Here is a 13,974-nt window from a genome sequence, read left to right as displayed (position 1 = left end):
ACATAATACAAAACGTAGAATGACTAAGTTGTAAATGAAAAAAAAAAAACTATATGGGTGAAAAATGTGAAAAAGTTGAATTGTAACTATAGTAAAAATACATAAACCAATGCCAATGAACCAATAGCCAAAAAGGAAAAATGAATTGTGCTTTGATTAATTGTACCCAAAGATATATTAAGTGGTACATAATTGAATAGTAGATTTAAATTGTAACTATAGTAAAAATACATAAACCAATGCCAATGAACCAATAGCCAAAAAGGAAAAATGAATTGTGCTTTGATTAATTGTACCCAAAGATATATTAAGTGGTACATAATTGAATAGTAGATTTAACTCACAAAAAGATTTTGTGAATTAATAGAGGGGAAATTTCCCACTACAATTTTGTTTTGACAGAGATAAGAGGACTAGGGGTGGTTCACTAGTGAAAGAATCTATCACTCCCACTATCCAATCAAGTCATGCCATGTGCGTGACCACATTTCATCACGGAACAATTTGTTCCCACCCCGGGTCCTCTAAGTAAAAGACTAATAAGAAAAATTTATAAAATTTATAAAATTATATATCTGTCACGAATGTGATAGTTGTTTGACACAGATAAGTAAAAGACTAAGCGGTCACCACATAATTAGAAATGTTTATAAAGTTATATATCTGTCACGAATGTGATCGTTGTACAAATTGAAAAAAAAAATTAAAAAAAAAACAAATTAGCTGTAATTAAACACCTCATTAATCTTCAAAGAATGCAACCATGCAAATCATCAATTCTATTAACAAACTAAAAGAATTTCAAAGAATCACTTTACATAATAACAAATCGTAAATGGTACATGTCTGAATTTAGAAATGACAATGCACAAGAGAAGAATTCGAGAATGTGATCATTTGATCTCTCGATCGAAACGGGAATTTCTTTTCCCTCTGATCATCTTCAATCGGAGCCGGAAGATTCAAGTCCAACGATAGTACACTTTTCGGTTTCTTGGATTCTTGACACCCATTCGAACCACTACAATTGGTTGTAGCCATGGACATGGACCTATGTCGCCTCATATGACCACCTAGTGCCTGACCAGAACCAAATTCAGCACCACATATCGAACATATATGAATCTTGGTTACCTTGACCGAGCCACTAGGGTTACAAGGAGTCACCTGGTTCGAACCAATTTGTAGAGATAACGTTGTAGAACTAAGATCAACATCCACATCTTGTTTGGCCATACTTAGCCTACTTTTATCTTCCACATTAGGCTTAAAGGGTTTCTTGTGACTAGCCCTATGACCACCAAGGGCTTGAAAGGACGAAAACCCGCGGTAGCATGTTTTACATTCATAAAGATAAAACTGTGACTTCCTCGCCACCTCCACTGCACTTTCGTTGTGCAGTGGGGGTGGCAGGGAAGACTGGCCCTGAGCCAGAAGAATTAAGCAGTTGGCCATATCTTCTTCCTCGTGTTCTTGGAGAATCTTTGTGAATTCAATGGAAGTATTGGTTGGCATGTGGAAGGTGCTATTAGTAGGGTTTTCTGTGTCACCATCTTCACTAGTGGTGGTGGAAGAGGTGGAGGCCATGGTTAAAGCTAGAGGAGAAGAGGGTCTTGGACGTTTAGTTCTTTTTCCCTTGTTGATCATGTTTCTTGAATCGGTCATGTATGAACTGTAACAATATTCTTGAGTGGCTTCCATTCTAGAGAGAGAAACATAAACAAAAGGAGAGAGGGAGAGAGAAGTAATGGAATCGAAGTTTAGTATTATATAGAGAGAAAAAGAGAAGAATGGCCGCCACCTTGAAGTGTAACCGTGAGAAAAGGCAAGCATCTAGTATAACTTAATTAGTTATAAGATGCTAGGAATGAAACCGTCCACACTCAATGATGTTATGTGATCAGTAATCTTTAAAATATTGCTATATTATATGGATAGATACATTATTTCGTCTTATTTGTTAATATAGTTATTATGTATTATTGCATTAATGTTTTATGACGAAATTAGTTATTTTAATAAACTTTTAGTTTTATTATATTACAAATAAATATAAATATTTGTCAATCCAAATTAATGAAACTAAAAGAAAACTTAAACTGAATTGTGCTATAGTAATACATATAAATTAATTATAAAGTTTATAAATATATTTTACCTTTTATAAGCATCAACAGATTTGACTAAAAGTTAATCAATTAATAATAGAGGTTAGTTAAAATTATCTAACTTATAATTAAAATGTTTAAATATTAACAAGTTATAATAAAATTATGTTTTAATCAAGCCAGGTACGTATAGTAGCTGTGCCTAGTGATTTTATACACATTAGATGCTTAATATAAATATAAAATATTATGATTATATATGATACAAGTATAAATATTGTATATATTTAAGTGTAAGGTTGGTTTTAAAAGAAACCTAGATATAGAAGGAGCTTGCGTGCTTATTTGTTTATACGCCATAAGGATACCTTGTGAAGGATTGGAGTTCAAGCATGGCACCCTTTCCTCATCCCTAGGGGTGGGCTCGTTGTCGAATAACACAAATAGCAACAATAACACGGTATCTGTGTACAAGTAATCTAGTGGCACCTATCAGTGATATTTAAAAAAAAAAAAAATAGTTATACTATGCGGAAGAATTTGACATGTAACTCATAGCCATAGAACTATTATAAATTTATAATTCCACCATTAGAATTGATAGATTCATGAATTCTAGTAATTGACTTCAAATTTATAACCAAAATTACAAAAAAAAAAAAAAAAAAATGGTGTCAATTTTCTTCTTATCATCTTATTTAAAAAAAAAAATCAGGAAAGAAAAATTTATGCGTGGAATATGTTAAACAGAAAGAATGTTTAAAGAAGCAATATTGCTTTGCATGTGGGATGCATAATTTGATTTGTGAAATGAGACCATGACCCAAAAATCACGCCGGTTTTCAGTCTCCTTCAATTATTCAGTTAATCATCACCTGAGTAGTTCAACAATATGTTTAATAGTATAACCACGTATATAAATTCATTCAATAGTTTTTCAAAATAATAAATTGTGATAGAACATTGATAAGACTAGTGATCAATTATTATAGCATCTGCAAACTGTAGTATATTTGTCACATATAATATTCTCACATAATAATAACTTTTAAATCACTACTTTACATGACAATCGCGTTTAGTATATTTGTTCTTAAAAAATTTAGTTGAGTTCCACGTATAACAATTAATAAACATCATCTTTATTTAAACCAGATTTTCAGTGCGGACACAGGTTTTTTTTTTTTTCATGAGAGAATTCGAATATCTTAACCAAATGAAATTTGTAAAGGGGATAAGCAGGAATTTTGCCTAAAAATAACTCTAAATTTTTTAGGGGAGTATTTTATATTGTAAAGACATTTCTACTATGGTTTTAGTGATCATATCAATCAATCCCTTTATGTTAGTGCAAATTCATCACGAACGCACCTAGCTAGGCAATATATTGGCCATCTCTAACAGTGGTATATGTTTGTATGGGTTAAGGATGGTCTAATTAATACACATATTCAAACAATATATAAAATCTATAACATTTTTTATAAATTATAAAATTGTACACTTATTGTGTGTCAGTAAGCAACATTTCATGATATCAAATTAGCATTATCTTTGCACTTTTCGAAGATTAATACGAGAGAAATGTCTTCCAAATTAATTAATATATAAAATTAAGCCTTAATAAGGTATCGATAGCTAATGTATCCTATCAAAAAAAGAAAAGCTAATGAATAAAACTATTTCGTTGACTTGCCATACATAAGTCAAAAGCTGATGGGAGTTTCGTATGATTAATCCACATGGCTGGCTTTATTAAATAATGCATATCCACCTGATCAAAACTTAATCTAACCACTTCACTAATTAAGTGATGAATAAAAAATTATATTACAAATTGAGTGAAATATCAATAACTGTAATTAGGGGTGCAAACGAGCCGAGCCCGAGCTCGAGCTTGTTTAACATATGAAAGCTCGAGCTCGATCTCGGCTCGATTCGAGCTTTATTTCTAAAGCTTGAGCTCGGCTCGAAGATAATTTTTCAAGCTCGAGCTCGGCTCGGGCTCGACTCGTTTAGTATTTATTAGTTAATTTATATTAATTATAATTATTATACATATAATTAAGTTATTTTTTTATATCTTATAAATGGTAATTATTATTATATAAATATATATTTAATATATTAATAAAAAATATATAAACAGAAAGCTCGTTTAGGATCGTGAGCCGGCTCGAGCTCGATAAGCGAAGCTCAGGCTCGGGCTCGTTTACTAAACGAGCTTGTTTTTTAGGCTCGGGCTCGAGCTCGAGCTCGTTTAAGTTCGGCTCGTTCGAGCTTTTTTTCGAGCCGAGCTCAAGTAGCTCGGCTCGTTTGCACCCCTAACTGTAATCATCGAGTACTTTACCATATTATATAAAAAACATGTTAATTATCTTTGGTTTTCTTGTTAGTTTTGGATTTTGGGTTTATTAAGTTTTCACTGATATTTTTTTCTGATTTGAATAGGTATAAAACGGTATTTTATCTAATGAACAGTTGTCTTTAATTATAAGATATAATATTAGAAAAATAGAGTGGAAACCGGGATAATGATTAGTACGGGAGGATTTTTAACTTGTAATTTGCTGTTTCCTTTTAAATTATTCGTCAACTTTCTGTTATAAAAAGAAATGCTTTAAAATAATTGGAGGTCGCAAAATAATAATAACTTGTAAATGATGTTTAAATATCCTACCCAACTTTAACCCGCAAATTAAAAATAATAATAATAATAATAATAATAATAATAATAATAATAATAGTCATTTCAAATAATAATATAAGTATAGATCATGGATCGACTTGTATAACTTTATTAGTTGATCTTAGAAAGATTTCAATATTATATGATAGATCGTTGATCGACTTGTATAAATTTATTAGTTGATCTCAAAAAGATTTCAGTATTATTACAATTTAACTTATATGTTTACTTGTCTCGTTTTTTATTCGACTAGTTTTTGGGATGAATTGAATGTACAACGTGAGCTTGGAGGCTGAAAACGAACAAGAATATTGATGAATTCTTCAATTGAAACAGTTAATTTTTCTGTTTTGGATAATATAAATTCATGTTGGTATTAAATTTGTCCGTATATATTTCATCGCAATCCAAACGATAGTAAAACTTTGATCCTTACAACTATTATTAGATTTCTATAGAAAGTTTAAAAATACAAAATGCCCTTAACGTACGCGACCGTACACAACCACCTGATGACATGCGTATTTATGTGTATAACATATGCAATTAGTGCCACCTAGGTTATAGCCTAGTGGTTAAGATGAATTATCTCTTGTGGCAAGATCAAGGTTCAATCCTTGAGAGGTGTAAGTATTTAAGGGGAAAACATTGGCTGTTCAAAAAAAACATGTGTAATTAGGGTAGAAACAACTCATTCGTAATTTTCATGTTTGGTGGCATGTGGGTTTTGATTTTTTTATAACGTGCGTAATTATTCATTATAACGTACGTAATTACGTAACATGCGTAATTATGCATTATAACGTAAGTAATTATGCAATAATGTGTGCAATTGTGCAAATAACGTGTGTAATTAGAGTTTAACCCAACTCATGCATAATTATGCATTATAACGTGCGTAATTATGTCAACTTAATTATTATTGTACCACCGCATTTAATTGAAGGCCTAGGGTAGGTCAAATGTACGGTTGAGATGCTCGCATATGCTTCGCACAATAAAGTGGTCTTTTACGTTAATTAACCTTCCCTTGGATTTCTATTAAGAAATTATATATTGAATACTTATACAGTATTATGTTGTTAGATGTAGAGTAATAAATATTTGTGCGGTTGCTTCAGCGAGATTTCATCATCATAATGGATATGAGTTGTATTAAGGTTGTTACATGCATATATTATATACAGTGTGTGAATAAGAATAAACAAGGTCTATTAAGATTCTTGGCGTAAGGAACATTCTAACGAAGAATCATATATAGGATTATTACTATTAATGGGTTATGAATAGGGGTGCAAACGAGCCGAGCCCGAGCTCGACCAGGCTCGAGCTCGAGCTCGTTTAACATATGAAAGCTCAAGCTCGGCTCGATTCGAGCTTTATTTCTGAAGCTCGAGCTCGGCTCGAAGGTAATTTTTCAAGCTCGAGCCGGCTCGGGCTCGACTCGTTTAGTATTTTTAATTAATTTATATTAATTGTAATTATTATTATACATATAATTTAGTTATTTTTTATATTTATATAAATGGTAATTATTATTATATAATTATATGTTTAATATATTAATAAAAAATATATAAATACAAAGCTCGATTAGGCTCGCGAGCCGGCTCGAGCTCGATAAGCAAAGCTCCGGCTCGGGCTCGTTTACTAAACGAGCTTGTTTTTAGGCTCGGGCTCGAGCTCGAGCTCGTTTAAGCTCGGCTCGTTCGAGCTTTTTTTTCGAGCCGAGCTCGAGTAGCTCGCGAGTAGCTCGGCTCGTTTGCACCCATAGTTATGAATAATGACTATTAAGTTATATTGTATTATCGAGTTGAGATACTGTAAAAACAATGTTAACTGTAAGAACCGTAAGAACAAATCTGAGTTATTGATAATTTAAATCAAAAATTGGTATTAATTACAAATAAAACCCCTATAATTAATACTATCAAGTTAGGGGTATTTTAGTCATTTAGGCATTTTCCATTATAAACTTTTTTACCAAGTTTTTTAAACTAAAATAACTTTTATATCCTTCATTATTTTAAAAAAAAAATGATACCATAGAATCAAGTATTTTTTATCTTTAATATGAGTATCATATTGCTATATTTTTTTATTTATATAAGTGACCTTTAAAAATGTTACAAAAATGTGTTTTACAATTGTGCTATTTATATAGTTGGAATGTACTAATATGAAAAATGTATTGTGATGATTTTAAAGCTATACGTAAGTTCTTATTTTGTTTTGTAATTTTGTAATTCTTATGTGTCGCTATTTTTTCTTTTTGTGTCGTTATTGGGGGCCTATTTAAATCAACTTGTTTTCTACTAGTTAGTATGTGCTATTTACATAATTAAAACAAAAACATGAAATTGTGCTAGTATGTAATAGTATGTGTTGTTTATAAGATTAAAAAAAATGAAATTGTGCTAGTAGTGTAATAGTATCTGTTGTTTACAAAATTAAAAAATGAATTGTGCTGATTACGGTGCTGATTAATGTGTTGATTACAGTGTTATGCTGATTACGGGATGTGCTGACGGTAGTGGTGTGGGATGTTACCGTCGGATGTTCTGACGGTAGTGTTACTGTGCTGATTAAGGTGCTGATGTTGACGATGTGTTGATTAGGATGTTGACGATGATGTTGATTATAGTGCTGCTTATCATGCTGGTTATGATGTTGATGATGATGCTGATTACGATGCTGATTCGATGATGAAGAATAGATTGAGAGATCAGGATTTGAATTAATCTTGCATGAATTTTGGGATAATTTAATAATTGTTTTTAATTAAATATAAATAAAAGGGTATAAAAAGTCTAAAATACACTTAAATCATTTTTTTAATTAAGGACACATGTCATTAAATTGTTGGTTCTTACAGTTTGTACAAAGATACATGTTTGTAATATGATCCTAGGGTGGGGTTCGGCTACAAAGTCTATTTTTCCTATAACGTGTACAAAGTCATAAAACACCACAATTTCAGCCATAAAACACACTCAAAACCCACAAAGAACAGAGTGAAGATCAATAAAATACAATATCCAAACCCTAACAGTCCATAAAAACTTCAAACACACCATCGTAGAACTATAAATATAAAACACAACATGATAATCAACATAAAACACACTAATGTTGGTCATTCGATAATCAAAGCCTTATTATCCAAAAAACAACACAAAACCCACAAATATGGCGTTTTAGTAATCTTCATTTTGTTATTTGTGGGTTTTGAGTGTGTTTTACGGTTGAAATTTTTGTGTTTTATGACTTTGTACACTTTGTAGCCAACTCACACCCTATGATCCTAATATCATATACCTCTCTCTCTCTCTCTCTCTCTCTCTCTCTATATATATATATATATATATATATATATATATATATATGGGATCAAACAGAATTTTTACAAAAAGTATAGAAAGTAATATTAACTGTTGTCAAGTCAAAATTAAGTTAATCATGTTTCCGTCTTAGATTTAACGTCAAATAAGTTTAAGAGATCGATATATGAATTACCTTTAGTGTTTTATACATTGTGAGCGTGAGAGGAAACTCTCGTCACGTAGAACTCCACTTACCAAAACGTTATGCCAAGTGTGAGGTTGAGGAATGAAAGCGCAAGTATCCTCATGGACGTGTTTTGTAAAATGCTCAACCAATAAGAAAGTGACACCTCATGCCATAATTTTTTAGTATTATAGTATAATATTTCATCTAACTTTAAACTTGATATTCTCTCAAATAACTTGTACTCGCTAGCCTTTTAAAGAAACTAAATACACACTTTTTCTTTTTTTCCTAAACATTTTGATGTAAATTTTAACAAAAACCGAGTAGTTTTCAAAATATAGTAGCTTTTAGTCTCGTAAACGGTTCTCATTGTTTTGGCGCGTGCTTGAAGATGATATCAAAACGAATTTTGAAGATGATATCTAACAGAATTTTGCAGATGATATCCGGCAAGCTTTTATTTATTTATTGTTAAAATATAATTAATAATAATTGTTTATAGCTAATTACGAATTGTATTATAATATTTAAACAAAAAAACCACTTGCATTCATACTCACTAGGTATAACGTATGGTTAGTGAGAGTGAGTGTTTATCTTTCTTACGTGATGTCTCATGTAATTCACACTTACACTCATCCTCACCAGGTATAACACATGCCCTTATAATTGATTGCAACCAAGTTTAACACATGCCCTTATAATTGATTAGAACAATAAAAGTATAGGATGGTTCCATCAACCATCTAGCAAAAAAACTTTTTTTGTTTAAGAGTGATGTCTAGCATTGTCATTTTTATTGTAATATATGGACACTTTAAATTATTGTCGACAGAGTAGCTAATGCAAATTAATATAGGAAAAATTAAAAGAAATGTCCTTTATCTTAATGTCGTATATGATATATCAGGCGGTGTCCTTTTCAACAAATTTTGACAGCTTTTGCACTTTACATGGAAGTTTGTTGCACGTTTTGTCCTTTACACCCAACTCAGTTAAAAAAGTCTGTTAAGTCTAGTCATGTGATACGCACATGAAGGTAATTTTGTCAATTTACTCTCATCTCTCTATCTCTCTCTAAAACATCTCACCCTTATCACCACCACAACACCCGCCTTCACTGCCACCACCCCACCTCAGCCTTCACCGCCACCCCACCCACTTCTCCGCCACCACAACAACCAATTTACTCCCCGGCCACCCCCCCTCTTTCAGTTCACCACCACAACAACCACCTTACCACCCGTCCATCTCCCTTTTTCAGTTCACCACCACAATCACCTTACCCCCAATTTCAAACCGCAATCAAAACCATAATGTGACAACCCTCATGATTACATGTATCCGTGCGATTAATTAATATTAAATTGTGCTTAATGACTGTGCTGAATTACTTAACTGCTTTCTGATTACTGCGTCATACTTACATGTGCTTTTTAACATACTAGTCTTGTGCAGAAAAATTGACTAAATGGTCCTGAATGCTTCCCTAAGTGTTGGGAATTAAAAGTGTTACAAAAAGTTACATTAAAGACACTATACGGTACAACTTAGCACTTTAACGAACCGGTATCTAACTGAACAACCGGACATTACCCGGAACACCAAAATATTGCTAGAAACATTGTTTAATTATTTTTGTGCTAGTCATGATCCCCGAACCCCCTAACCCCCACTAAAATATCTAGTAAACTAACTAAACTAACTATATGCTTGGTTTTGGTTTATAATCTAACTAGTAGTTACATGTTACACATACACCCCCTCCCCCTAGCCTATAATCGGCCATCACCACCACCATACCTCCACCCATACCTCAAAGATTTTACTTATTATTTTAATTAGATTTTGCTTGATATCTTGGACAAGATATTGGAGGTATGGCTATAAGTATGACAAGGTGATCTCCAAATCATTTCATATCTCACACCTTACTTCACCACCCCACTCCCTCAACATCTCTCTCTCCCTCTCGGCTCACTTTAGAACCGCCACCACCACCACCTTGTCACCACCATACAACCATTTTCAAGCTCATCTCAAGTACTAGAAGGTGATTAAAGGAGCTTGAAGCTTGTGGATCATCAAGGAGCTTTCATCACTTGCATTCATTCATCATTTTCATCATCTTTTTCCCTTGTGTTCTTCCCTAGCTTAAAGCTAGTTGTAAGTTCTTAATTAACCCTTGTTTACTTCTACTTTAATGGTTAAAAGATGTAGTATGTTGATTATCACTAGAACCCTAAAAGATATGAACATAAATCTTGAACATAAAGATGAAATATGATGAAATGTTGTTAGTATGATGTTGTTGTGAACATATTGTTGATTACTTGTTGATTCTTGGTAATGTGATGTTAATCACTATATTGAACTTGTTAAAGGATGATTAGAAACATGATTTAACAAGGTTAGGAGATGGTTATGTGTTTACATAAAATAATCATCTTCTAATAAAAATATGAACTTGAGAAATAAAGATGATTTCTTGAAATATAGTAAAACAAAATGAGTTGGTGATCATGTAGATCCGAGATTTACAAAAGATTTTTCTAAACAAACCATGTTCAAGAGTCGATTTTAAAAGATCATGACTTTTACTTGCACTTACACCATTTTTGTAAATAAAATAAGTGTAAGGACACTTTATTTACAAGAAGAGTTCAAAAGAATAATTTTTGTAAATTTTGTTTACAAGTTGTAAACACCAAACCTTTGCAAGAATGAGATTTTAAAAGAAGTAAACACACTTTGGAAGGTAACTAAACCCACTAAACACTTTACCAAGTTACTACACGTTTTTGTGAAATATCAAGTTCATGATTATTATATAAAGCATATAGTTTTTGCTCTTGGTGATGTAAAGTGTTTGTTGATGGTTATTGTGATTATTTTGAAAAGAAAATGATATGCTAAATAGCATGGACACCTCCATTTACAAAGGAAACTATGGCGACATTTTCTAAAAATTCCAACACATAGAAAATATTTTCTAACAAGAGTTACATGTGTATTTTTAACTATGATCTTCCGCAACAGTCAGTGTGTGACATTAAAATTGTGTGGTACGTGATAGAAGTAATGAGTAGATAAAGCGTACGTAGGATACGTGTTATGCATGCACGAGAAACTGATTGTTATCTGTACCTTATTAGGACGTGCTTGATTCCTGATTAATAGAGTAACTAATCAGTGGCGAAGCTTGAGATTTCCAACCGGGGGGTCGAAAACGTCTATACCCAAAAATTTCTATAAAATGGGGGGTCAAAAACGTATATATCCAAAAATTTCTATACGAAAACTACATACTCTCCACTACTGAGCGAAAAGTTCGGGGGGTCGGCCGCCCCCTCCCGCCCCCACTATCCTTCGCCCATGTAACTAATCTAACCGAGCAAACCAAGGTGAGTTCACACTTTCTACAAGGCATGGGATTCCCGGTGGTTTGGGAATGGGTTAAGAAACTAAAACGGAACCTGCATATCCTCCTTAGGTAGGATACGTACCGCCTTCCTCCATGGGTAGGATGCCAATATTAATCCTGCGTATTCTCCTTGGGTAGAATACGTACGTTCGTCCTCCTTGGGTAGGACAACAACCCTAAACTTACTAGACAAAACTCTATCATTAAGTCCCTCATTTTTATATCGACTTAATCGTCGGGCCAATGGCGAGGGGGTCATTAGTTAATAGTGATATTAGGGTTGACAAGCCTCACACCGTGCCGGTAGGACGGGTGTGTACTAATGGATCTGGGCACTCAGTCAATGATGATAGACATTGACTTAGGGCACAACTTACTTTCGTCAGTTGTCAATATGGTAACGGTCTAGTGGTTCACATGGGGAAGCCCCCACTGATTATGGATATGGTTTGGGGAAAAACAAAGATACTGGTTAACTCGTGGTTTACGAAACAACTTATGGTTTTCAAAACAAACTTCTAAAACCAAACAACCAACTGTGAACTCGCTCAACTTCGTTGTTGATTTGTTGTTACATGCCTTGCAGGTCGTTAGGTATTTATGGAGCTTGCACGAGGAGGCGTGGTCGTTGTGGGACATGGATAGTTGTGTGCCATGTTAAACTTTATGAACTTATTGAACTTATGTTTTGGTTTTACGTTTTATGCTTCCGCTGTTAACTTAAAGTTGGTTACTTTTTTTTGGACACCAATTATATTGTGCTTGGTTTTATTTACTTAATTACGTTGTTCAATATGATTGGTGGCTTGATCCTGGTCAGTCACTCCTCCATGCGGTGATACTCCGCTTGTGGATTTTAGGGGTGTGACACATAACCCTTATTTCAGACAACTAACCCCAAATCAGCCACCATAACCCACCCTATCTGGTTTATCCGCTAATCGGCCACCAAATCGGAACCCTAACCCCAAATTGGCCACCATAACCTTTATTTCAAACCAAAACTAACCCCAAATCAGAACCCTAACCCCAAATCGGCCACCATAACCCACCCTCTGTCTGGTTTATCTCTCTATCTCACCCACTCACTCTTTCTCTCTTTGGATTTTAATTTGAAGACTGTGGCGGTGGGCGGTTGCGACTGACATTTGACGTGAGTGTGGTGGTCGAAGATATTGACGATGAGGAGTGGGTGGAGTTTGAAGGTTAAGCCGCTGCTTTATGACGCCATTGGTGGTGGTTGTTTGGGTCGTGACTGAGGTTGATTGGGGTTTTGTTTGGTGGTGATTTGGTGAGTAAAGAAGGGGCTTGAAATTTTCCGTCGATTGGATTATAGTTTTTTGTTGCGGTATTGGATGGATGGTGGTGTTGTTGGATGGTGGTTGAGGACATGGTGGATGGTAGTGTTGATCGTGGATTTTTAAAGAGAGAGAGAGAGAATATCTGGGTTCTTAGAGAGAAAGAGAATAGAGTGTGTGGGAAGGGAAAAGACAACAATACCCTTATATGGGGTCCACATGATCAGATTTAACAAGAAAAACTAACTAGGTTAGAGCCAAAGAACGTAATATGAAAGGATTTTTCCTATAAAGGGCAAAACCTGTCAAAACTCATTGAAAAGCACACCGTCTAAACAATGATGTTAAGATAAGGACAAAACCTATAATTTATCCATTAATATATGGACACTCATCTAAAAAAGTTTGCACAAGTGCCATCTATTTTTTTCTTCATTAATACCTCCTACTTTTAAAGTTTATGAAAATTTAATAATAATAATAATAATAATAATAATAATAATAATAATAATAATAATAATAGTAGTAGTAGTAATAATAATAATCACTATACAGTAACTACAATTCGTATACATTCCATAGGGCCGGCCCAAGAGTAATTACATCTAAGCATGGGCTTTGGGTCACCACTTGATTAGGGCCTCCAAGTTAATTTAAAAAAAAAAAAAAAAGAAAGAAACAATTATTTTATATATTTGAAAATTAGGCTAGCTAAAATTAAAACAAGCTGTTGGTTTAGCAGTAAACTACATATCCACGTAAAAGCAAGTCAATGGTTCGAGACCTATTGGTCAGTTTTTGTGCTTTTTTTATCCAGCTACAAAGCCAGAAAAGCCCAACACACCTTAAGGTCACAATGTATTTGTTTGTTTTTTATTATTATTATTATTATTATTATTATTATTATTATTATTATTATTATTATTATTATTATTATTATTATTA

General features: G+C 33.3%; 1 protein-coding gene across 1 annotated transcript; it reads right to left on the bottom strand.

Annotated features, from left to right (window-relative positions):
• Positions 1–741: 741 nt before the first annotated feature.
• LOC110881781 (zinc finger protein ZAT5) lies at positions 742–1,768 on the bottom strand. Its single transcript, XM_035975749.1, has one exon. The coding sequence runs from the start codon at positions 1,699–1,701 to the stop codon at positions 853–855; it is 849 nt and encodes a 282-aa protein (XP_035831642.1). The 5' UTR covers positions 1,702–1,768; the 3' UTR covers positions 742–852.
• Positions 1,769–13,974: the final 12,206 nt, after the last annotated feature.

This window comes from Helianthus annuus, chromosome 1 (genome assembly GCF_002127325.2).
Source record: "Helianthus annuus cultivar XRQ/B chromosome 1, HanXRQr2.0-SUNRISE, whole genome shotgun sequence".
NCBI lineage: Eukaryota > Viridiplantae > Streptophyta > Magnoliopsida > Asterales > Asteraceae > Helianthus > Helianthus annuus.
The sequence above is the reverse complement of the archived record's forward strand: the minus strand, read 5'-3'. Positions and strand labels throughout refer to the sequence as shown.

What these genes read in the sequence shown, in the direction of transcription:
- LOC110881781 (XM_035975749.1), bottom strand. Translation starts at nt 1,701, where the DNA reads ATGGAAGCCACTCAAGAATATTGTTACAGTTCATACATGACCGATTCA.